The sequence below is a fragment of the Gopherus evgoodei genome, chromosome 21 (genome assembly GCF_007399415.2).
Source record: "Gopherus evgoodei ecotype Sinaloan lineage chromosome 21, rGopEvg1_v1.p, whole genome shotgun sequence".
NCBI classification, from domain to species: Eukaryota; Metazoa; Chordata; order Testudines; family Testudinidae; genus Gopherus; species Gopherus evgoodei.
Window position 1 is genome coordinate 469,062 of NC_044342.1, and position 25,146 is coordinate 494,207.

Consider the following 25,146-nt stretch of genomic DNA (forward strand, 5'->3'; position numbering starts at 1 on the left):
TAAGCATATCTGGACTAAGCATCTAGTATTGCAGAAATGGTAAGTAATAGCAAAGAAATGCATTAGGTTATCTTTTGTGAATTTTCCCTGTATTAAGAGGGAGGTTTGTAACTTTAAAGTTTTGCCTAAAAGGGAAATCCTCTGTGTTTTGAATCCTTTTGTTACACTGTAAAGTTATCTTCCATCCTGATTTTACAGAAGTGTTTAGATTTTAGTGTTTAGAGTGGGGAAGGAACCCCAATAGGAGGGAAAACAAAGGAAGTTCAAACCAGTGAAAAAAACAGCAGAGAACATCCTTTCACAGAGACTCTTTGGCTCCTGGGTCTCAGCTGGAAACATTGTTCAAGAGAGGGAGTGAAACTATCCAATGGAAGGACAAACACCCCCCCCCCGTCCACCTCATTGCCTGGACCCGAGAAGACAGAGGGAACAGCTGTTGGACCCTGGGGGTGGGGTCCTGATGTCATCTACTAGAGCACAGGGTGAGAAAGTTTGTTTTGCAACTTCGATAGTTTCTTAAGCAGATACTAGGAAGGATTTTATCTTCATTTTCTTGGAACAATTTCTGACTTTGATGCTTCATCACTCTTAGTCTCTTGAAATTTGTCTCTTTGTAGTTAATAATCTTGTTTTACTGTTTTATCTAATCCTGGGCAGGACAAGACATACATTTCTGAGGGAAGATTTGGGACTGGGGATGTGCTGGGGTCACCCTGCCGGTATAATCCAGGCTGATGAGACAGAGTGTGGCTTGCATGCTGGAAGGCGGTTTGTGAGTGAGCCTGGTGGGAGTATTTCAGCAAGGCATTGTACGGCACCCAAGGTTGCAAGGCAGGGGAGACTCAACCCTCCAGTGGTCTGGATGTAACAGTGGGGTCTAGTTAGTTAAAGTGGGACTTCTGGGTGCCAGGACTTCTGGGTTCTAATCCTGGCTGTGGGTGGGGAGTGGATTAGAGCAGAGGGGCTGTGTGTGAGGACTCCTAGCTTCTATAGACAACTCTGGGAAGGGAGTGAGGTCTGGTGGCTACAACAAGGGATTCAATCTCTTTATCTTATCAATGAGAGAGAAAGGTGATGGATGGTGCGAATGAGGTCATTCACTGTGAGAAAATACTTGTTACTAAAGGGCTCTTTAATCTACAGGGGAAAGAAACAACAGCTGGAATCATAGAATAACAGGGTTGGAAGGGATCCCAAGAGGTATCTAGTCCCACCCCCTGCTCAAAGCAGGACCAACCCCAATGAAATCATCCCAGCCAGGGCTTTGTCAAGCCTCACCTTAAAAACCTCTAAGGAAGGAGATTCCACCACCTCCCTAGGAACCCATTCCAGTGCTTCACCACCCTCCTAGGGAAAAAGTTTTTCCTAATATCCAACTTAAGCCTCCCGCACCGCAACTTGAGACCATTACTCCTTGTTCTGTCACCTGCTACCACTGAGAACAGTCTAGATCCATCCTCTTTGGAACCCCCTTTCAGGTAGTTGAAAGCAGCTATCAAATCCCCCCCCCCCATTCTTCTCTTCCACAGACTAAACAATCCCAGTTCCTTCAGCCTCTCCTCATAAGTCATGTGCTCCAGCCCCCTAATCATTCTTGTCGCCCTCCACTGGACTCTTTCCAATTTTTCCACATCTTTCTTGTAGTGTGGGGCCCAAAACTGGACACAGTGCTCCAGATGAGGCCTCACCAATGCCGAATAGAGGGGAATGATCATGTCCCTCAATCTGCCGGCAATGCCCCTAGTTATACAGTTCAAAATGCTGTTAGCCTTCTTGGAAACAAGGGCACACTGCTGACTCATATCCAGCTTCTCATCCACTGTAACCCTATGTCCTTTTCTGCAGAACGGCTGCCTAGCCGTTCGGTCCCTAGTTTGTAGCAGTGCATGGGATTCTTCTGTCCTAAGTGCAGGACTCTGCACTTGTCTTTGTTGAACCTCATCAGGTTTCTTTTGGCCCAATCCTCTAATTTGTCTACGTCCCTCTGTATCCTATCCCTACCCTCCAGCGTATCTACCACTCCTCCCAGTTTAGTGTCATCTGTGAACTTGCTGAGGGTGCCAGCCCACGCCATTCTCCAGATCATTAATGAAGACATTGAACAAAACCGACCCTTGGGGCACTCCACTTGATACCAGCTGCCAACTAGACATGGAGCCATTGATCACTACCAGTTGAGCCCTATGATTTGGCCAGCTTTCTATCCATCTTGTAGTCCATTCATCCAGCCCATACTTCTTTAACTTGCTGGAAAGAATACTGTGGGAGACCGTATCAAAAGCTTTGCTAAAGTCAAGGAATAACACATCCACTGCTTTCCCTTCATCCACAGAGCCAGTTATCTCCTCATAGAAGGCAATTAGGTTAGTCAGGCATGACTTGCCCTTGGTGAATCCACGCTGACTGTTCCTGATCACTTTCCTCTCCTCTAAGTGCTTCAGAATTGATTCCTTGAGGACCTGCTCCATGATTTTTCCAGGGACTGAGGTGAGGCTGACTGGCCTGTAGTTCCCCAGATCCTCCATCTTCCCTTTTTTAAAGATGGGCACAACATTAGCCTTTTTCCAGTCATCCGGGACCTCGACCAATTGCCATGAGTTTTCAGAGATAATGGCCAATGGCTCTGAAATCCCATCAGCCAACTCCTTTAGCACCCTCGGATGCAGTGCATCCAGCCCCATGGACTTGTGCTCGTTAAGCTTTTCTAAATAGCTGGAACCAGATAAATACAAATTGGAAATAAGGCACTGCTTAGGGAGATCAGCCATTAGAACACACTCCCAAGGAAAGAGGTCAATTCTCCATCTTCTGATGTCTTCTGATCTGAATCGGATCATTACTGGTAAGGGGCCCAGGCGCTGCAGAGATGGAAATGGCACATTTTTCTGCTCTATCTCTGGGAGATATTATTGTGTGTAGTCCCATGGTGGGAGGAGTAATCACAGCTCACCCAGGAACTAGGAACAGGTTGTAACAACTCCAGAGACATACCCCCTGCCCCTCCCCTGCCCAGGAGATGCTCCCAAATATTGGTTCAAACTGGATTCTCCCAAGATAAGCCTACGAAGAAAGGACAGTGGGTAAATAGCCTGGTTTTCAACAGGCTCAGGGTGTAGTTGGTTCTGCTCCAGCTAACGGAGAGGAGCTCCGGCCCGTGGAGGGCCCCAATCCAGATCCCAGCAGAGAGGCCAAGCCAAGGATCTGAGGGCTGGAAAGACCGATGCCAGCCAGAGTCAGGGTGGGGATGGGTGGGTTGGTCTCCAGTGAGCCTATTAGCATGTCTGGAGGTTCTTTTGTTGCTTTGATATGTTTCCCCAGTAGTGCTTCCCCCTCAGGACTCAGTGGGCTTGGTTAGAAAGTGCTGTGTGGTCACTGGAAACCGCAAGCAATTGTGTTGTTTATAGACTCTGAGGGGAAGGCAAAGCAAACCGGTATAGACAGAGGGACTCGCTGGAGAAGTCCCAGTGAAGGCAGGAGACTGCAGCCAGGAAAATCCCCACACAGGAGGGTGAGAGATGTGCATCTCTACCCAAGAGAGGTGACAGCTGAGGAGCTGGGAGCCTAGAGCAGGGACCCTTGCTGGATCACAGAGCGGGAAATAGAAGCGCAGGAGCTCCGAACTGAGAGGGGGCAGCAGGAAAAGGTGTGTGGATGGTCCACAGAACAAGGGCCAGTGGCATCTGTGGCCATGGAGGCGAATAGTTGGGCTGTGGAGGGGAAGAGCCTGAGACTGTGGTCACGTCAGATTTCCTGTGGTGAGTGGCAGCCCGTGACTTCTCAGAAATCATGGGATGGAGGGAGGGAGGGTTGGCCAAGGATGAGCAACGCATCATGTCATGAGATTGTCCATCTCATGGGACGGACAAAGCAGAAGGGTCAGTTACCCTTCTGGAGGGAGACCCGGCTGGTGCCTGAGCTCAGAACCCAGCTCCCAGCCCCACAGGGACCAGTTCAGCATGGTGCTAACTCTCCTTCTGCCTGTGCTGGGTGAGTGATGTCCCTTTCTGTCTCTGTCTGTCTTCTCCTGTTACCCACCTCCCCCATTCTCCCCAGCATCCCATCTCTTGTGTACTTGGAGGTCTCATCAACTCTTCTGTCTCTCTTTCAGCCTCTCTCCTTCCCCGGCTGGTGTTCCCTGCAGGTAATGCTGAGATGCCACTGCTGGGGGTGGGAATGTCTTCTGAGTTGGGGTGGGGTATTTCCCTGCATTGAAGCTGTAGGGAGTAGAAGTGCAGGTAGGGGGTATCTGAGTCTGGAGGTCTCCGACTCCCTCTTTGCTCCTTATGCCCAGCCAGCCCCAGTTCATTCCGACCTAACACTGTGCCCATCCCAAAGCAGGTGAGATGAGTTGGGTGGGTCTCAGGTCCCAGCAGAGAGGACCCGGCCAGGCTACAAAAGATGACTGCCCCTCTGCAGGGGAGGGGAGTTGTGTACATGGGTGAAAAGGAACTCAGGGCTAATGATGATAAGCTCAGTTGTGAGAACAGCTGAGCCAGCACCTTTCCCTGGTGGATGAAACAGCACATTGCTAATGCTCCCGCTTAGAGAGGAAATGGCCTGACCCACATCTGTCTGCAGTTCCCAACTGCTCTTTCTCTTGTACCGCCTTCACATCATGGGGTAACCTTGAAGGAAGCCAATGGGGGAATGGCCCCCCTCCACCTTCCCAAGGGGGAAAGACTGTGCAGTGTTCACCCCACCCCTGTCACACGCAGGGCAGCTGCTCCTTCTCACAGTGAGGGGCCCAGGCTCTGGGCAGACTCAGGAAGGTCACAGTCAAGTCACCATCTTGAGATTTCCTCCTTCACCATGAGTGCTGGGAGCCGAGTCTTTTAAACCAACGCCAAGATTCTGCTTGAATCCCATGACTTCAAAAGCCAAAGCCCTAAGGGAAGGGCTGTGACACCACAGCCTCCAGCTGATCCTTCCCATGTTGGAGGGGTGGATGCAGGGCAAATGTGAGGGTTTCTATTTGCGGCCGGGTCTGTGTTGGTTTTGAGTTGGTGCTAATGCAACCTTGGTTCCGCAGCTAAACACCCAGCTCCAGCCTTCTCCGTGCATCCCCAGAAGGCTGAATACCTGCTCGGAGACACCGTGGGCCTCACATGCTCTGCTCCCCCTGCGAGGGATCAGGTGTCGATATTCCAATACTACAGCAGCATGGGATGGGCTGTTTCAGCCAGGGTGTCCTCCGGGCGGGAACACACCTACAATCTCAACATCACGGAGCCACGGAGTGCGGGTTTGTACAGCTGTAACTATTACACAGGCCAGCCTGGTCGTTTCGTCCCGTCCTATGAGAGCAACCGTATCAACATCAGAGTCAAAGGTGAGATAGGTCTATCCATCCATCCCCAACCACCCCCCATCTATCTACAGTAACTCCTCTTAACGTTGTTTCATTGTTATGTCGCTGATCTATTAGAGAATTTAAAGTTGCACACTGCTCCCTTATAACCCTGTTTGGCAGCCGCCTGTTTTGTCCACTGCTTGCAGGAACAGCAGCCGTTGGAGCTGATCTGGGCTTGGAACCAGGGTGGGTCGGCAGCCCCCCTAAGTTCCCTGTGCAGCAGCCCCCTAATAGGCTATCAATTGCCAGCAGTTCAGGTGTCCCTTCCCCCACTCCTCTATGCTGCTCCTGCCCCTCTGCCTTGGAGCTGCTCCGGGGAGCCTCTTGCTTGCTGGGGGTGGGGTGGGGTGAGAGGGGTGCTGATGTCAGGGTGTCCTGTTTCAGTGTCCCTCCCCCCCCCAAACACACCCACTACCTGGCACTTTGGAAAGTGGAGGGACTGGTGCGCTCCAGTGGGATAGCCCGGGCTCATCATCATGTTCAGTTTCCACCGGGAATGTTTGCAGCCACTGCCATGTGTCTATTGTGTCTCCTCCCTCCATCCCTGCTGCCTTGTAGAGGGTGAGGCTACATTAACAACAATGTGTTAGCCCTTGAGAGCTCAGCCAAGTGCTAGTTCATCATTTAGCAGCAAGGCATTCCCTGGGAAATATCCCACCCTCTGACTCCACCACCTCAACCAAGCTTCACAATCAGCATTGCTGTGTACAGTATTCAATTGTTTGTTACTCTGTGTGCGCATGTATATAATGTCTTTTGTCTGGTGAAAGAAAATTCCTTGGAACCTAACCTCCCCCCCACCCATTTACATTAATTCTTATGGGGAAATTGGATTTGCTAAACATCATTTCACTTAAAGTAGCATTTTTCAGGAACATAATTACAATGTTTATCTATCTATCCATCCATCCCCATACTCTCCCTCTCCCTACTTCTCTCCATACACCCCCTCTATCTATCTCTGTACACCACAATGTAGCTATTTAAATATCAAGTGACCCCCCCCCTTCTCCATTAGGGACTCTCATCATTCCAGTTGTTGTGAAAGCTTTTACACACACACACACACACACACACACACACACACACACACACACACACACACACACACACACACAATTTGAAAGACAATGACTGTCAAAGTGATGCTGTTATGGAGGAGGGTCTGACTGTCAGGAGCAGGTAATCTATGCCATGGTTTATCTGCCATGGTTATTTCCCAGCCATTCATTCCCAAATCATGGCCACCCAACATGGCTGTCCGACTGGTAACTGTATGGCTGCCCAATAGCAGGCAAACATGCCCATCCAAGATGGCGCTCAAATTCAGCAAAATGGCCAGTCAACATGGCCAGTCAACTGGCAACAACTTTTCTGCCCAACATGGCACCCCAAATACTAACATGCCAATCCAAAATGGCTGCTCACATTTAACAAAATAAACATGGCCGCCTAACTGCCAATAACATGGCAATCCAACATTCCTACCCAAGTGAAAAGATCCTGATTGCTCTAAGGTAGCTGCCAACATGGCCACCAGTCTGGTTGCCCAAAGAAAACCAAGACCCACATGGTTCTAGGAGTATAGCTGTCCAACACGGTAACCTAGTGGTTAGCAACACCCCAAGGTAGTTTTTTGGGAAGGAATTCCCAATTCCAGCTCCAACAACTTGTCCAAAGTCCTGGGGGAAGGGAATATGCAACCGTTCCATTCTTCGAACCACATTTCCTCTTTCCTCCATCTCCTGCCCTGGCTGACCACCTTTTCCTGCCCCCTTCAGACCCCCCTCCAGAGCCAACGCTGAGTGTGGATCCCCCATCTGGCGTGGTGAGCGAAGGGCACCCCCTACTCATCACCTGCACAGCCCCTGGGAACGCCAGACAGCTGAGGTTTCACTTCTACCAGGATGGAGCCGAGATCGTCCCTGGGGACGTTGGGTCTGAGATCCGCACCGCGGAGCCAAGGACCAGCTCTGTGACAGTCTCTGTGCTCAGCATCCCGCAGGTTGACACCAACAACACTGGGGAATACACCTGCCGGTATGAGGAGAAAGAGAGCGGGAGATGGATCCTGTCCACCAGGAGCCAGGCTTTGACTGTTACCTTGAAAGGTGAGGCTGCCCTGCAGAATAAAATCCACCCCTACATACAATCACCACTTCCTACATCATGGGGGCACACACACACACACACACACACACACACACACACACACACACACACACACACACACACACACACACGACCAACCAACAATTCAGTAATTCAACAAAGCATTCGGCTCTCAAACACTGCCACTCAGCATGGCCACCCCTTCCCCACCCCCGCCCTCTACTGCCCCCTAGTGCCCATTATACAGTACAGCCGCCCCTTCCCCGCTCCCACCCTCTGCTGCCCCCTAGTGCCCATTATACAGTACAGCCGCCCCTTCCCCACCCCCACCCTCTGCTGCCCCCTAGTGCCCATTATACAGTACAGCTGCCCCTTCCCCACCCCACCCTCTGCTGCCCCCTAGTGCCCATTATACAGTACAGCCGCCCCTTCCCCGCCCCCACCCTCTGCTGCCCCTAGTGCCCATTATACAGTACAGCCGCCCCTTCCCCACCCCACCCTCTGCTGCCCCCTAGTGCCCATTATACAGTACAGCTTCCCCTTCCCCATCTCACCCTCTGCTGCCCCCTAGTGCCCATTATACAGTACAGCCGCCCCTTCCCCGCCCCCACCCTCTGCTGCCCCCTAGTGCCCATTATACAATACAGCCGCCTCTTCCCACCCCCACCCTCTGCTCCTCCTAGTGGTCATTATGCAGAATAGTTGCCCCTTGCCCACCCCCGCCCTCTGCTGCCCCTAGTGCCCATTATACAGTACAGCCGCCCCTTCCCCGCCCCCGCCCTCTACTGCCCCCTAGTGCCCATTATACAGTACAGCCGCCCCTTCCCACCCCCACCCTCTGCTGCCCCCTAGTGCCCATTATACAGCATAGCCGCCCCTTCCCCGCCCCCACCCTCTGCTGCCCCCTAGTGCCCATTATATAGCATAGCCTCTGCTTTTCACACTCAGCACTGTGGTTTCCCTGCTAATCTCTCCCTGTTGCTGCTCCCTCAGATCCTCCTCCTCGACCAGCGCTGACTGTGGATCCCCCTTCAGGAGGGGTGAACGAAGGGTTCCCCCTGCTCATCACCTGCACAGCCCCTGGGGATGCCGGCAAATGGAGGTTTCACTTCTACAAAGATGGAGCAAAGATTATCCCCAAGGAGTCCAACATCAGCTCTAGGAATGTCTCTGTGTTCAGCATCCCACAGGCTGGTCCCGGCAGTGCCGGGGAATTCACCTGCGGGTACGAGGAGAACGTGAATGGGAGGTGGGTCCCATCCCCCAGGAGCTTGCCTGTGAACATCACCGTGAAAGGTGAGTATCAGGGTCCCCCCCTCTGAACCCTGGGGTACAGAAGTGGGGACCCACATGAAAGACCCCCTAAGTTTATATTCTACCATCTTAGATTAAAAATTTCCCCGAGGCATGAATTCCTTTCCTTGTCCTTGAACGGTATTGCTGGTACCACCAAGTGATTTGTACAAAAACTCAGGGAAGGGTCACTTTGAGTCACTATCCCCCCAAAATATCCCCCACACCCCTTCACCCCTTTTCCTGGGGAGGCTTGAGAATAAGATACCAGCTAATTGCTTTAGCAATGTGAATACAGATCCGTCCCTTATTTTCAGGACACTAAAATCAATAATGACAGATTTCAGAGTAGCAGCTGTGTAAGTCTGTATCCACAAAAAGAACAGGAGTCCTTGTGGTCCAGTGAGGTGGGCCGTAGCCCACGAAAGCTTGTGCTCAAATAAATGTGTTAGTCTCTAAGGTGCCACAAGTACTCCTGTTCTCTCTGTAAAATCAACAAGATTCTTAAAAGAAGAAATGTATTATAAAGAAAAAAGTAAAAGAATCACAGCTGCAAAATCAGGATGGAAGGTAACTTTACAGGGTAATAAAAGGATTTAAGACAAATAGGACTCCCTTCTGGACTCAGCTTCACAGTTACAAAAACATGAATGAAACTACCTCTTTAGCATAGGGAAATTTCAGAATCCAAACAAAAGATAACATAATACATGTTCTTGCCTTACTTACAATTTTTGTAATTTTAGATGGACCATTTCAGGTCTGTTTTCAGGAGATTTTGTACCTGCCTGGTCTCTCTCTCCATCCAGTGAGGGAACAACCAAAGAGAGCCACAAACAACTCCTCTTCCCCCAGATTTAAAAGTATCTTCTTTCCTCATTGGTCCTTCTGGACAGGTGCCATCTAGGTTATTTGAGCTTCTTAACCTGTTACAGGTAAAGTGATTCAGTACAGCTGCCCAGAAAGGATTTTATGCTACGCTTATCTCTATGTTTATGACAGTGAGGATGCCCTAAAGTCTCAAATTCAGTGCAAGATAGATTCAGTGCTTCCTGAAATAGGGGACAGTGGACACACATGGGCACCTGTGCACACACTCAGCTGTCTTTTGAAGGAGAATGATTTGTGGCAAATTGCCAGCATTATTATGATGGGTTTTGCATTTTCTCTTCTTTGTGTGGGGGGGCTCAGGGCACCATTTCATGCACCTGAATTGGAATATTAACTGCCCCACTAGTGTCCTGGAGGAGGGGAGTGGAGAGGGAGGGACCTGGGCCCACCCTCTACTCCAGGTCCCAGCCCAGGGTTCCCTGAGGATAGCAGTAAACCACTTGAACTGGCGGTTCCTTCCTCTGGGCTACTTCCCTCTCCTGCCCTTCAGCTTGTGGGGGCTTCCTGCCCTCCCTCTGAACAGGCCAGGTGCCACTTTACCTAGGGTCCTGGACTTCTTAGCCCACTACAGCACTTCTCCAAACTGTCCTCTGCTTCCCTTCAAACTGTTCTCTGCTCCAACACCAATCCTCTCTGCTCCAACTCCTCCAAACTGTTCTCTGCTCTGACACCAATCCTCTCTGCTCCAACTCCTCCAAACTGTTCTCTGCTCTGACACCAATCCTCTCTGCTCCAACTCCTCCAAACTGTTCTCTGCTCCGACACAAATCCTCTCCGCTCCGACTCCTCCAAACTGTTCTCTGCTCCGACACCAATCCACTCTGCTCCAACTCCTCCAAACTGTTCTCTGCTCCAACACCAATCCTCTCTGCTCCAACTCCTCCAAACTGTTCTCTGCTCCAGCACCAATCCTCTCCGCTCCAACTCCTCCAAACTGTTCTCTGCTCCAGCACCAATCCTCTCTGCTCCAACTCCTTCGAACTGTTCTCCGCTCCAACACCAATCCTCTCTGCTCCAACTCCTCCAAACTGTTCTCTGCTCTGACACCAATCCTCTCTGCTCCAACTCCTCCAAACTGTTCTCTGCTCTGACACCAATCCTCTCTGCTCCAACTCCTCCAAACGGTTCTCTGCTCCGACACAAATCCTCTCCGCTCCGACTCCTCCAAACTGTTCTCTGCTCCGACACCAATCCACTCTGCTCCAACTCCTCCAAACTGTTCTCTGCTCCAACACCAATCCTCTCTGCTCCAACTCCTCCAAACTGTTCTCTGCTCCAGCACCAATCCTCTCCGCTCCAACTCCTCCAAACTGTTCTCTGCTCCAGCACCAATCCTCTCTGCTCCAACTCCTTCGAACTGTTCTCCGCTCCAACACCAATCCTCTCTGCTCCGACTCCACCAAACTGTTCTCTGCTCCGACACCAATCCTCTCCGCTCCAACTCCTTCAAACTGTTCTCTGCTCCGACACCAATCCTCTCCGCTCCAACTCCTTCAAACTGTTCTCTGCTCCAACACCAATCCTCTCTGCTCCAACTCCTTCAAACTGTTCTCCGCTCCAACACCAATCCTCTCTGCTCCAACTCCTTCGAACTGTTCTCCGCTCCAACACCAATCCTCTCTGCTCCAACTCCTCCAAACTGTTCTCTGCTCCAGCACCAATCCTCTCTGCTCCAACTCCTCCAAACTGTTCTCTGCTCCAGCACCAATCCTCTCTGCTCCAACTCCTCCGAACTGTTCCCTGCTCCAGCACCAATCCTCTCCGCTCCAACTCCTCCGAACTGTTCTCTGCTCCAGCACCAATCCTCTCCGCTCCAACTCCTCCAAACTGTTCTCTGCTCCGACACCAATCCTCTCTGCTCCAACTCCTCCGAACTGTTCTCTGCTCCGGCACCAATCCTCTCCGCTCCAACTCCTCCGAACTGTTCTCTGCTCCGACACCAATCCTCTCTGCTCCGACTCCTCCAAACTGTTCTCTGCTCCGGCACCAATCCTCTCCGCTCCAACTCCTCCGAACTGTTCTCTGCTCCGACACCAATCCTCTCTGCTCCGACTCCTCCAAACTGTTCTCTGCTCTGACACCAATCCTCTCTGCTCCAACTCCTTCGAACTGTTCTCTGCTCCAACACCAATCCACTCTGCTCCAACTCCTCCAAACTGTTCTCTGCTCCGACACCAATCCTCTCTGCTCCAACTCCTCCGAACTGTTCTCTGCTCCGACACCAATCCTCTCTGCTCCGACTCCTCCAAACTGTTCTCTGCTCCGACACCAATCCTCTCCGCTCCGACTCCTCCAAACTGTCTCTGCTTCGACACCAATCCTCTCCGCTCCAACTCCTCCAAACTGTTCTCTGCTCCGACACCAATCCTCTCTGCTCCAACTCCTCCAAACTGTTCTCCGCTCCAGCACCAATCCTCTCTGCTCCAACTCCTTCAAACTGTTCTCCACTCCAACACCAATCCACTCTGCTCCAACTCCTCCAAACTGTTCTCTGCTCCAACACCAATCCTCCCTGCTCCAACTCCTTCGAACTGTTCTCCGCTCCAACACCAATCCACTCTGCTCCAACTCCTTCGAACTGTTCTCTGCTCCGACACCAATCCTCTCTGCTCCAACTCCTCCAAACTGTTCTCTGCTCTGACACCAATCCTCTCTGCTCCAACTCCTCCAAACTGTTCTCTGCTCCGACACCAATCCTCTCTGCTCCAACTCCTCCAAACTGTTCTCTGCTCCAGCACCAATCCACTCTGCTCCAACTCCTCCAAACTGTTCTCTGCTCCGACACCAATCCTCTCCGCTCCAACTCCTCCAAACTGTTCTCTGCTCCGACACCAATCCTCTCTGCTCCAACTCCTCCAAACTGTTCTCTGCTCCAGCACCAATCCTCTCTGCTCCAACTCCTCCAAACTGTTCTCTGCTCCAGCACCAATCCTCTCTGCTCCAACTCCTCCAAACTGTTCTCTGCTCCGACACCAATCCTCTCTGCTCCAACTCCTCCAAACTGTTCTCTGCTCCAGCACCAATCCACTCTGCTCCAACTCCTCCAAACTGTTCTCTGCTCCGACACCAATCCACTCTGCTCCAACTCCTCCAAACTGTTCTCTGCTCCAACACCAATCCTCTCTGCTCCAACTCCTCCAAACTGTTCTCTGCTCCGACACCAATCCTCTCTGCTCCAGCTCCCACCCTGTCTGATTGAAGCAGGGGGTTTTATCATGTGACTGACTGCAGATGCTCTAATTGGCATCAGGTGCTCTAGTTAATCTAGAGCAAACTTTCTTCCCCTTACAGGGAATAAGGCTCCCTTCTAACCCTCTGCTGCTGCTCTCTGGCCATTCTGTATCACAGATTGTTGACGTGATGGAGAGTTGTAATAAATGCCCCCCCTCAAACTCAAGTGCCATTCCTTATACTGCCCCGTAGAGCTGCCACTTCCCCGCCCACAGCTTCAGTTACTCCTAGCGCCCAATACACAGTATAGGTGTCGCTTCCCCACCCCGTGCTGCCCCCTAGTGCCCATTATACAGTATAGCCGCTCCTTCCCCACCCCCACCCTGTGCTGCCCCCTAGTGCCCATTATACAGTACAGCCGCCCCTTCCCCACCCCCAACCTCTGCTGCCCCTAGTGCCCATTACACAGTACAGCCGCCCCTTTCCCGCCCCCACCCTCTGCTGCCCCCTAGTGCCCATTATACAGTACAGCCGCCCCTTCCCCGCCCCCACCCTCTGCTGCCCCCTAGTGCCCATTATACAGTACAGCCGCCCCTTCCCCGCCCCCACCCTATGCTGCCCCCTAGTGCCCATTATACAGTACAGCCGCCCCTTCCCCGCCCCCACCCTATGCTGCCCCCTAGTGCCCATTATAGAATCTAGCCGCCCCTTCCCCACCCCCAACCTCTGCTGCCCCCTAGTGCCCACTATACAGTACAGCCGCCCCTCCCCGCCCCCACCTTCTGCTGCCCCGTAGTGCCCATTATACGGTACAGCCGCCCCTTCCCCACCCTCACCTGTCCTGCCCCCTAGTGCCCATTATACAGTACAGCCGCTCCTTCCCCACCCCCACCCTCTGCTGCCCCCTAGTGCCCATTGTACAGTACAGCCGCTCCTTCCCCACCCCCACCCTCTGCTGCCCCCTAGTGCCCCTTATACAGTATAGCTGCCACTTCCCCACCCCCACCCTCTGCTGCCCCCTAGTGACCATTTTACAGTACTTCTGCCCCTTCCCCGCCCCACCCTCTGCTGCCCTATAGTGCCCATTATACAGTATTGCAGATTTTTACCAGTTTCCCCAGTCTGGATCTTCTGCTGACCCATCCTCTTTGCCCTCCCTTCAGATCCCCTTCCCTTGCCTGTGCTGAGCATGGATCCCCCGTCTGGAGTGGTGAGCAAAGGGGTCCCCTTAGTCATCAACTGCACGACCCCCGGAGATGCCAGAGAGTGGAGGTTTCACTTCTACAAGGATGGGGCCGAGCTTATCCCTGGGGACATGGGGTCTGAGATCAGCACCACGGAGCCCAGCACTGACACTGTGATGCTCACTTTCCCACGGGCTGGTCCTGAGAGCACCGGGGAATTCACCTGCAGTTACGAGGAAAACGTGAACGGGAGGTGGATCTCGTCCCCCAGGAGTCGGGCTGTGAACGTCACCATGAAGGGTGAGGCTGCCCCCAAACCTCCAAATGCCCTCGAAGATATACTGCGTAGTCCTGCGGTGGGGAGAACAGGGAAACTCACACACCTGGCTGTCTTCTGAAGGAAAATGGTTGTGGGCCTGATGCAGCTGTATAATGAATGGCTGCCTAACTCAGCTCCCATTCCTTATGCTGCCCCAGTGCCTAAGTATAGCGACCCCTTCCCCAGCCCACTCTCTGCTCCCCCTAGTGCCCATTATACAGTATAGCGACCCCTTCCCCACCCCACCCTCTGCTCCCCCTAGTGCCCATTATAGAGTATAGCGACCCCTTCCCCACCCCACTCTCTGCTCCCCCTAGTGCCCATTATACAGTATAGCCGCCCCTTCCCCACCCCACTCTCTGCTCCCCCTAGTGCCCATTATACAGTACAGCCGCCCCTTCCCCACCCCACTCTCTGCTGCCCCCTAGTGCCCATTATACAGTATAGCCGCCCCTTCCCCACCCCACCCTCTGCTCCCCCTAGTGCCCATTATACAGTATAGCGACCCCTTCCCCACCCCACCCTCTGCTCCCCCTAGTGCCCATTATAGAGTATAGCGACCCCTTCCCCACCCCACTCTCTGCTGCCCCCTAGTGCCCATTATACAGTATAGCCGCCCCTTCCCCACCCCACACTCTGCTCCCCCTAGTGCCCATTATACAGTACAGCCGCCCCTTCTCCACCCCACCCTCTGCTGCCCCCTAGTGCCCATTATACAGTACAGCCGCCCCTTCCCCACCCCAAACGCCCTGCTGCTGCCTAGTGCCCATTATACAGTACAGCCGCCCCTTCCCCATCCCACACTCTGCTGCCTCTAGTGCCCGTTATACAGTACAGCCGCCCCTTCCCCACCCCCACCCTCTGCTCCCCCTAGTGCCCATTATACAGTACAGCCGCCCCTTCCCCACCCCCACCCTCTGCTGCCCCCTAGTGCCCATTATATAGTACAGCCGTCCCTTCCCCACGCCAACCTCTGCTGCCCCATAGTGCCCATTACACAGTACAGCCGCCCCTTCCCCGCCCCCACCCTGTGCTGCCCCCTAGTGCCCATTATACAGTACAGCCGCCCCTTCCCCACCCCCAACCTGTGCTGCCACCTAGTGCCCATTATACAGTACAGCCGCCCCTTCCCCGCCCCCACCCTTTGCTGCCCCCTAGGGCCCATTATACAGTATAGCAACCCCTTCCCCACCCCCAACCTGTGCTGCCCCCTAATGCCCATTATACAGTACAGCCGCCCCTTCCCCACTCCACTCTCTGCTCCCCCTAGTTCCTATTATACAGTACAGCCGCCCCTTCCCCACCCCCACCCTTTGCTGCCCCCTAGGGCCCATTATACAGTACAGCCGCCCCTTCCCCACCCTCACCCTCTGCTGCCCCCTAGTGCCCATTATACAGTACAGACACGTCTTCCCCACCCCACTCTCTGCTCCCCCTAGTGCCCATTATACAGTACAGCCGCCCCTTCCCCCCCCCACCCTCTGCTGCCACTAATGCCCATTATACAGTACAGCCGCCCCTTCCCCGCCCCACCCTCTGCTGCCCCTAATGCCCATTATACAGTACAGCTGCCCCTTCCCCACCCCATCCTCTGCTGCCCCCTAGTGCCCATTATACAGTATTGCAGATTTTTACCAGTTTCCCCAGTCTGGATCTTCTGCTGACCCATCCTCTTTGCCCTCCCTTCAGATCCCCTTCCCTTGCCTGTGCTGAGCATGGATCCCCCGTCTGGAGTGGTGAGCAAAGGGGTCCCCTTAGTCATCAACTGCACGACCCCCGGAGATGCCAGAGAGTGGAGGTTTCACTTCTACAAGGATGGGGCCGAGCTTATCCCTGGGGACATGGGGTCTGAGATCAGCACCACGGAGCCCAGCACTGACTCTGTGATGCTCACTTTCCCACGGGCTGGTCCTGAGAGCACCGGGGAATTCACCTGCAGTTACGAGGAAAACGTGAGCGGGAGGTGGATCTCGTCCCCCAGGAGTCGGGCTGTGAACGTCACCATGAAGGGTGAGGCTGCCCCCAAACCTCCAAATGCCCTCGAAGATATACTGCGTAGTCCTGCGGTGGGGAGAACAGGGAAACTCACACACCTGGCTGTCTTCTGAAGGAAAATGGTTGTGGGCCTGATGCAGCTGTATAATGAATGGCTGCCTAACTCAGCTCCCATTCCTTATGCTGCCCCAGTGCCTAAGTATAGCGACCCCTTCCCCAGCCCACTCTCTGCTCCCCCTAGTGCCCATTATACAGTATAGCGACCCCTTCCCCACCCCACCCTCTGCTCCCCCTAGTGCCCATTATGCAGTATAGCCGCCCCTTCCCCACCCCCACCCTCTGCTGCCCCCTAGTGCCCATTATGCAGTATAGCCGCCCCTTCCCCACCCCACCTTCTGCTGCCCCCTAGTGCCCATTATACAGTACAGCCGCCCCTTCCCCACCCCACCCTCTGCTGGCCCCTAGTGCCCATTATACAGTACAGCCGCCCCTTCCCCGCCCCCACCCTCTGCTGCCCCTAGTGTCCATTATACAGTACAGCCGCCCCTTTCAGACTCCCTCCCTCTGCTGCCCCTTGTGCCCATTATACAGTACAGCCGCCCCTTCCCCACCCCCACCTTCTGCTGCCCCCAATTGCCCATTGTATAGTACAGCCGCTCCTTCCCCGCCCCCACCTTCTGCTGCCCCCAATTGCCCATTGTATAGTACAGCCGCCCCTTCTCCACCCCCACCCTGTGCTGCCCCCTAGTGCCCATTGTACAGTACAGCCGCCCTTCCCCACCCCACCCTCTGGTGCCCCCTAGTGCCCATTATACAGTACAGCCACCCCTTCCCCACCCCCACCCTCTGCTGCCCCCAATTGCCCATTGTATAGTACAGCCGCCCCTTCCCCGCCCCCACCCTGTGCTCCCCCTAGTGCCCATTACACAGTACAGCCGCCCCTTCCCCGCCCCCACCCTCTGCTGCCCACTAGTGCCCATTATACAGTACAGCCGCTCCTTCCCCGCCCCCACCCTGTGCTCCCCCTAGTGCCCATTATACAGTACAGCCGCCACTTCCCCACCCCCACCCTGTGCTTCCCCTAGTGCCCATTATACAGTACAGCCGCCCCTTCCCCACCTCCACCCTGTGCTGCCCCCTGTTGCCCATTGTATAGTACAGCCGTCCCATCCCCGCCCGCACCTTCTGCTGCCCCCAATTGCCCATTGTATAGTACAGCCGCCCCTTCCCCACCCCACCCTGTGCTGCCCCCTAGTGCCCATTATACAGTACAGCCATCCCATCCCCGCCCCCACCTTCTGCTGCCCCCTATTGCCCATTGTATAGTACAGCCGCCCCTTCCCCACCCCTACCCTGTGCTGCCCCCTAGTGCCCATTATACAGTACAGCCGCCCCTCCCCGCTCCACCCTCTGCTGCCCCCTAGTGCCCATTATACAGTATAGACGCCCCTTTCCCCCCCCCCCCTTCTGCTGCCCCTAATGTCCATTATGCAGTATAGATACGAGGAGAATGTGATTGGGAAGTGGATCCCATCTCCCAGGAGCTGGCCTGTGAACATCACCATGAAGGGTGAGGCCCCCAAATGCCCCTTACAAGCCCCCCAAAATAAAGCCATCTCCAGGTCATACCAGCAGCCCCCTGCTACTTTCAAGGAGAGACCTCAGCTGCAAGCCCTAAAGGGACAAAAGGAAGACCCATGCCCCTCATTGCAGTAATCCCGATTGACCCACAGGTGGCAGCCTTTCACCATAGCTAATACCAAAAGCATCTGGCAGGCAGAAAATCTTCCCTTAAAGTGTAGGGCACCCATAGTTGCCTGCCCTGGCTGGGGTATAGTGGAGGTAGCAGATCCCTATTGACTGTTCTCTTGTCCCTACAATTCCTGGTTATTAACAGCTCCTCTTTTTCTCCTTCTCTTAGCTATCGAGTCTCTGCCCATCCCCCTGGTGGCTGGGTGCGCTGGTGCTGCCGTGGGTCTGCTTCTGCTGCTGCTTCTCATCTGTCTCTGCAGAAGGATGAAGAAAGGTGTGTGGGGAGGGAAAGAGGGGGATGGGGACTGGGACTCAGGCATCCAGGATGGCAGAACAGGGCGCTCACCCTCATGGGGCCCCACAGCTCTCAGTCCCTGTCAGGGAGAGACTGAGATGGGGAATGAGACCCAGGCATCCAGGATGACCATTCAGTTCTCCAAATCCTAGGAGATTCTGGAGCACTCTCTCCCCTCCCCTCCCACCTCCAAGATTAATTTGGGTTCGCAACTGGAAATAACTTTGAGTAATTGGCTAGAGCAGGACTGCTTTGCACAGGATTGTCAGGGACTCTAACCCAGACGGCAAAGTTCGTTGTCTGACCACGAGAGAGACAGGCAACACCAGCAAGGTCCGATCAAAAGCTCTTTATTGACAAGTGCACGCATCAATAGAGAGCAGCTTGTCTCCCGAGAGAACCAGCCTGCTCTTTACATCTTAGTATAAGCCTATATAGACAGTTCTGTCGCGTCATAAATTATTCACTGGAGCAACCCACTCCCTTCTTTTAACAACTAGAAACTAGACACCTTTAGTATACATGCATGCCTAAAGTTAGAAATGTAGGGGAGTTAAAAACAAACAAAAAACAAAACCAGGGAGTGAAAACAAGGAGGCTGGGAAACTAGGGCTCTTATCAGTTCTTCGAAGGAGCTGCCCGAACACAGCACATCTGGTACTATGCCAGGAATGCAGCTTCTCGCTTATCTCACTTTTTCCCAGCGCTTGTGAGACATGCTGCTGCTTCTCAGTGTTTTCCACTCAGGAATTACCCACAAACCTCTGCTAGCCTGACTTTGGTCAGGTTGGCATACCTGGTTTTGTCTGCTATATCTTTATTCAGGCCTAACAGGATCATGGGTGATTTAGTAATACAGGACTTCAGTGCAAAGGACGGTAGGTAATTTGGAGTAAAGGACTCTGGGGAGTTTACAGGAGGGAGACTCTGCTACAATGGATCATGGGTAATTGGGTAGTTACAAGATGCAAAGAACTGTGGTTTCAGGGATGAGATGCGAGGATGGAGATGGGACCCAGGCATCTGGGATGACCGTGCACACAGCTCACCCACAGGGGGCCCTGCAGCTCCCAGCCCCCAAGTTGCGGGGAGAGATGGGGGGAATGGTGGGCATTCAAGCAATACTGCCAGGAGATCACATGGCTGGGGCTGAAATGCAGCCAGCTCTGGGGTGGAGTAGCTGAGCCAACAGGTGCACTGAGATGTCTCTTGGCAATCGCTCGCTCAAGGCTGAGATGCAGCCATCTCTAGGGTGGAACACAGCAGCTTGCAATCAGCTGTGCAGATTTGTGGAAGGGCAAAAGCAGATGCTAGATCTCATGGAAGCAGCTGGGGTGGAGTAATTTAGGACAACAGAATCAGGTCTGCAGATCTAGAGATATACCTGAGTTTATGGCCGTGTCTTGGGCAAACTACATAGAGTGGGGTACGAGGGGAAGGAGGGAGTGTTATTGGGAACCATCTTGTTCAGTCTTTGTGCAGTGCCTAGCACATTGGGGTTCTTCACCATGAGGTGTTTCTCCTAGGTGCTAAAACAATAATAATTAAGAGGGGATGGGACTTATCCATAGACAGCAGCTGTGGTACCTCTACCTCCCTCCCACTCTGTAGCTGGGGCATTAGGACAGGGAGTGACTGCAAGGGAAGAGAGCCCAGAGATGGGGTCCCCTGGGGGTAACCCGGACTGTGCGACTGCTGAGCCCTCTGTCCCACCAGCCTGGGGTATCTCTCCGTGATGTTCCCCTCTGGTGTTATCTGGATCAGTGCTCTGCTAGGTCTCTCCAATCCTGGACTCTGGGAGCCAGCCTTACCCTGCTCTGCTGTGAGTCCCCCCACACACAGCCTCTGGCATGTCGGCTGCTTCTTGGATTGTGCGACCAAATGACACTAGCCAATATCTCCAGTCCCAGACACAACCCTAGGAACCTCTGTCTTGCAATGTCCAGTTATGCCCGCTGGGCGCTGCAAGTTTATATAAGTTTGTCAATTTAACAAAGAAATTGACATGTACCAGGCTTGTTATCCCAGGGGGAGTCTCTGACACGCTTCAAACCAAACATACTGCTTCAGATAGAATAAACAAACAGATTTATTAACCATAAAGGTAGATTTTAAGTGATTATAAGTCAATGCATAACAAGTCAGATTTGGTCAAATGAAATAAAAGCAAAATGCATCCTAAACTGATCTTAACACTTTCAGTGTCCTTACAAACTTAGCGCTTCTCACCACAGGCTGGCTGGTGGCCCTTCAGCCAGGCTCTCCTCTTTGATCAGCACTTCAGTCGCTGAGTGGTGATGTCTGTAGATGTAGGTGGAAGAGAGAGGAAGAGCCTGGCAAATGTCTCTCCCTTTTATCATGTCCTTTCTTCCCTCTTTGCTTTGTCCCCCCCCCCCCGCTCAGAGTCAAGTGAGCATTATCTCATCGCAGTCCTGAACTGACCAAAGGAAGGGGGGTGACTCATTCAAGAGTCCAACAGATCTTTTGCTGTTGCCTAGGCCAGCATCCTTTGTTCCTGTGAGGCTAGGCTGGGTTTGTCCCATACATGCCCTGATGAGGTGTGAACTGCCCCCTGCACTTAGAGAGCTTTTGTCTTGGCTTTCTTTAAGCCATGATGGCACATTTTCAGCCTCATAACTATATACATGAAATTATAACCTGTAACATTACTATAACGTTACTGTAACAACAATTACTAGACCATCACTATAACAACCACGCTCATCGTGAGCCTTCCGAAGACACCCAACATAAGAAACTTGGCACTGGATACCACACAATCATTTTACCAAGATGAACATGGGGGTGCAGGGTGTTCCCATGAGGTACCGAATGTTGCTCTGTCTCACACTCTGATGCTGTTGTCAAGCCACAGACCTCTGATAGGCGCTACACTTACACAGCCATCCACAGGCAGAGACATGCCCAGCTGAGGTAGATGAATGATCTCCCAGGCATTCATGAAACATCAAAAGGGAGGCTCCAGCCAATTCCCCCCAGCTCCCCAACCTTGCACCCCAGAACTGTACCATCTTTCACTGGTCAGAAGCCTGGCCAGGGTAAGCTCATTACCTAGTTCACCACTTCGTCAACAGAAGTGGACATGCACCAGCCTTTGTAACCCGAGCTGAGATTCTCCAAGCACTTCAACCAAAACACGCTGTTTTAGGTAAAATGTAGAACAGAGGATTAACGACAGAAAGACAGATTTGAAGTGATTATAGAGAGCAAGCGCAGAGAACAAAGTTGGTTCCTTAAGAAATAAAAATAAATTCACAGTCTAAGTTCTACAAACTAAACAGGATTTGAATCAAGCAGTGTCTCCCCCGAGAGATGATACAAGCAGGTTACAGATCCTCAGTACACAGGCTAGGACTCTTCTCCAGCCTGGGACCTCCTTCTCCCAGTTCAAAGTCTTTGTCCTCCAAACGTGTTGCCAGGTGTTGAGTTGTGGGGGGAGTGAGGCCAAGTGATGATGTCACTTCCCCTCTTTTATACTTTCTTGCTAAGATCTTTGCTGTGCAGTGGGGATCAGGTGGTCCCAATTGGTCAAGCAGTCTCCGTTGTATACAGTCTATGGATAGTGGATTCTTTCCTTGATGGGTATTGATGAGCCATTAATGCTCCCTGGCTACCCCACTGTTGTACCTGAAAGGCTGGTTGTGGGTGTTCCAAACCTCACAACATATTTCACTAACATATACAGCAATACTTCATAACTTCCCATACAATGACAGTGTACGCAATCCAATAGGATATTAATGTTCAGCAGATGAAGACTTTAAAATGATACCTCACAAGGCACGTTTTGTACCAAACATATCATAATTGTATGAGAGTGGTGAATATGGGGGTTCCACAGTGCTACTTTGAGGTACAGAGCATCACCCCATCCCCCTTACTTCACTGCAGGAGTTTTAGTCACTGATTCATGCGGAGGCAGTGGGCCCAAGATCCTCCTTAGGTTTTGCCCATACAGCTCCAAAGTGTTGCTAAGCATTGTCATGTTCCCCCTCCCCCGTGAGTGCTTGTAAAGTTCTGTGTATCTTTTAACCCTTTGTGGATCAGTCTGGTCATTTCAGACGTTAGCCAGTGTGCCTCCTCTGGGATGCTAGAAAGCATCTCTTTGTATCTGTTCAGTATTCATAACCCTTCTGCTTTTCCAACTGGTGTTAACTCAATGCAGATATTAATGTTTTCTAGAGTGTAGGTAACTTGGCATTTAGCCAGCAATGCCATGAGATAGTGTGCCTCAGTTTCCCCTTCCATGCAGTAGACCAGGTTTATTATGGTTTCTTTGCTGTGACACACCCCCTACTGAGCCCCTGCCCTGCTCCCTGCAGCACAATGCCACCTTGGGGCACTGGGCTCAGCACTGACCACCTCCTGGTGTGGTGAGCCCTGCCTGACTCCCTGCAGCACAATGCCACCTTGGCCCTGCTCCCTGCAGCACAATGCCACCTTGGGGCATTGGGCTCAGCACTGGCCACCTCCTGGTGTGGTGAGCCCTGCCTGACTCCCTGCAGCACAATGCCACCTTGGGGCATTGGGCTCAGCACTGACCACCTCCTGGTGTGGTGAGCCCTGCCTGACTCCCTGCAGCACAGCGCCCCCTAGCACCGCACTGCCGCACTGCTTAGCACTGACTATCAGGGGAGAGCCTCCCTGCACTGCTCCCTGCATCACAGCACCCCCTAGTGTCCTGCTGCAGTCAGTGCTGATTAAGTTGCAAGAATGGCCCTTACTGAGCCGCCGCTCCCTGCAGCACAGCACCCCCAGTGCAGAAAGCACTCTTTCCCAGGAGAGTGTGCCCCCATTGAGCTACCCACAATGCCCCTTCCTGGCTTCCTTGCTTTGCTATCCCTTGTTGGTTTCCCTTCTAAGTGCACCCCACCCTTTCCCCTTCTGAGCCAGAGCCTTAACGTGGAACAGAAACACACTATGAAATGCCCCAGGTATGGTAGCGAAGTGACTGATTTTGCTCTTCTCATTGGTAGGTTCCAAGTGGGAGTGGAGAAGGAGAGCCCAGAACGATGGTTCCATCAGCAGTTACTCACCTATGCCTCTGGCAATGATCAACCCAGACACTCTTTAACCTCCAGGGAAAATTACACCCCCCTCAGCTCCTTGCCTCCATGTCCCCCGCAACATCATAGGACCAATGAAGATCTGTGAAGCTTACCACACTCACTGTGCATATCCTCCCAAGGTCTCCTTCACGCCGGTGGGCACACACAAGGTCTCCAGCCGAAAACATCCCTGGCAAAACGAGATGTGATGGTGTCTCTTTGCCTGCTGCAGAGAGACTGGGACAGTTTGAAAGGAAGGAAGAAGTTTCTACTCTCCTAACTTCTCAGCAAATCTCCCCTTTACCAGGAACATTCAAACTGATGTAAATCTCTGTAAATTTCCTGTCTCCTGTTGGCATTAAACCCCCCTTTAACCTCCTATGGGCTTTCTGCTCCCCCTCTCCCAATTCTATAAAATGAGACATGTCAGGCTGGAAGGGACCTGGAGAAGTCATGAAGTCCAACCCTGTGCACTGAGGTAGAGCCATGTAGACCATCTCCAACAGGTGTTTGTCCCACCTGGTCTCCAAAACCTCCAGTGATGGGGCTTCCACAACCTCCCTTGGAAGCCGATTACAGAGCTTAACTACCCTTACAGTTAGAAACTTTTTCCTAATATCTAACCTCAATCTCTCTTGCTGCAGATGCTTGTCTAACTTCAGTGGAAATGGGGAACAATAGATCCCTGTCTTCTTTGTAACTGCCCTTCACATATTGGAAGACTGTTCTCAGGTCCCCTTAGTCTTCTTTTCTCAAGATGAAAAAAGCCCTTTTTTTAAAAAAAACAACCTTTCCTCATGGGTCAGGTTTTCAAAACCTTTGATCATTTTTGTTGCTCTTCTTTGGACTCTCTTGAATTTGTTCACATCTTTCCTAAAATCTCAGAATTGGACACAGTTCTCCAGCTGACGTCTCACCAATGCCGAGTAGAGTAGGAGAATGACCTTCCATGTGTTACATACAAGACTCCTGTTAATACACCCCAGAATGATATTTGCCTTTTTCACAGCTGCATCGCGTTGGGGACTTATCTGCAATTTGTGATCCACCCTAACCCCGGATCCCCCTCAGCAGTACGACCCTCCTAGCTAGTTAGGCCCCAGTTTGCAGCCAGGGCCGCCTCTAAGTTTTTTGCCGCCCCAAGCAAAAAAAAAGAGTGCCGCCCCACTGTAACACCCCTCACCACCACCGCACCATGGAAACAGCCAACCCCCGAGTGCCATGCCATGCTGCCAAAGCCACTGCCCCCCTTAGCGCCGCGCTGCCGAAACCCTTGCCCCCCTTAGCACCGCGCCACCAAAACCCCCGAGTGCGGCATTGCCAAAACCCTTGCTCCCCCGAGCCCCACGCTGCCTGGAGCCCCCGCCCCCAAGCGCCACGCCGCCCAAGCCCCCACCCCCGAGTGCTGCACCGCTTGAAGCCCCGCCCCCCTGAGCACCACACCGACGAAGCCCCTGCCCTCTGAGCGCCGCACCACCCGAAGCCCCGGCCCCTCCGAGTGCTGCGCTGCCTGAAGCCCCCGCCCCCCAAGCACCATGCCACCTAAGCCCCCACCCCCCCGAGCGCCACACCGCCCAAGCCCCCGCCCCCCTGAGCACCGCACCGCCTGAAGCCCCGCCCCCCGAGTGCCGGGCTGCCCAAGCCCCCGCCCCCTTAGCACCTCACCACCCGAAGCCCGGCCCCTTCCAGTGCCGCGCTGCCTGAAACCCCCGCCC

General features: G+C 53.0%; 1 protein-coding gene across 3 annotated transcripts; it reads left to right on the plus strand.

Moving 5' to 3' along the window:
• The first annotated feature begins 427 nt into the window (after positions 1-427).
• Positions 428-23,818, plus strand: LOC115638325 (basement membrane proteoglycan-like). Of its 3 annotated transcripts, none has more exons than XM_030539922.1 (9): positions 428-482; positions 4,109-4,141; positions 5,030-5,329; positions 7,132-7,461; positions 8,456-8,758; positions 13,981-14,301; positions 16,010-16,330; positions 18,237-18,341; positions 23,360-23,818. In XM_030539922.1, exons 1-9 carry the CDS (start codon positions 461-463, stop codon positions 23,455-23,457), a joined length of 1,833 nt encoding a protein of 610 aa, XP_030395782.1. In that variant the 5' UTR covers positions 428-460; the 3' UTR covers positions 23,458-23,818. The 3 variants fall into 3 exon arrangements, with proteins under 3 accessions (XP_030395782.1, XP_030395781.1, XP_030395783.1); XM_030539921.1 differs by lacking the exon at positions 428-482 and adding an exon at positions 3,770-3,987; XM_030539923.1 differs by lacking the exons at positions 428-482; positions 16,010-16,330 and adding an exon at positions 3,770-3,987.
• The last annotated feature ends 1,328 nt before the right edge of the window (positions 23,819-25,146 follow it).

Coding starts and splice junctions, on each gene's coding strand:
- LOC115638325 (XM_030539921.1), top strand. CDS start 3,837: ATGAGATTGTCCATCTCATGGGACGGACAAAGCAGAAGGGTCAGTTAC. Junction 3,988..4,108: donor TCTCCTTCTGCCTGTGCTGG/GTGAGTGATGTC, acceptor TCTCTCTTTCAG/CCTCTCTCCTTCCCCGGCTG. Junction 18,342..23,359: donor CTGCAGAAGGATGAAGAAAG/GTGTGTGGGGAG, acceptor TCTCATTGGTAG/GTTCCAAGTGGGAGTGGAGA.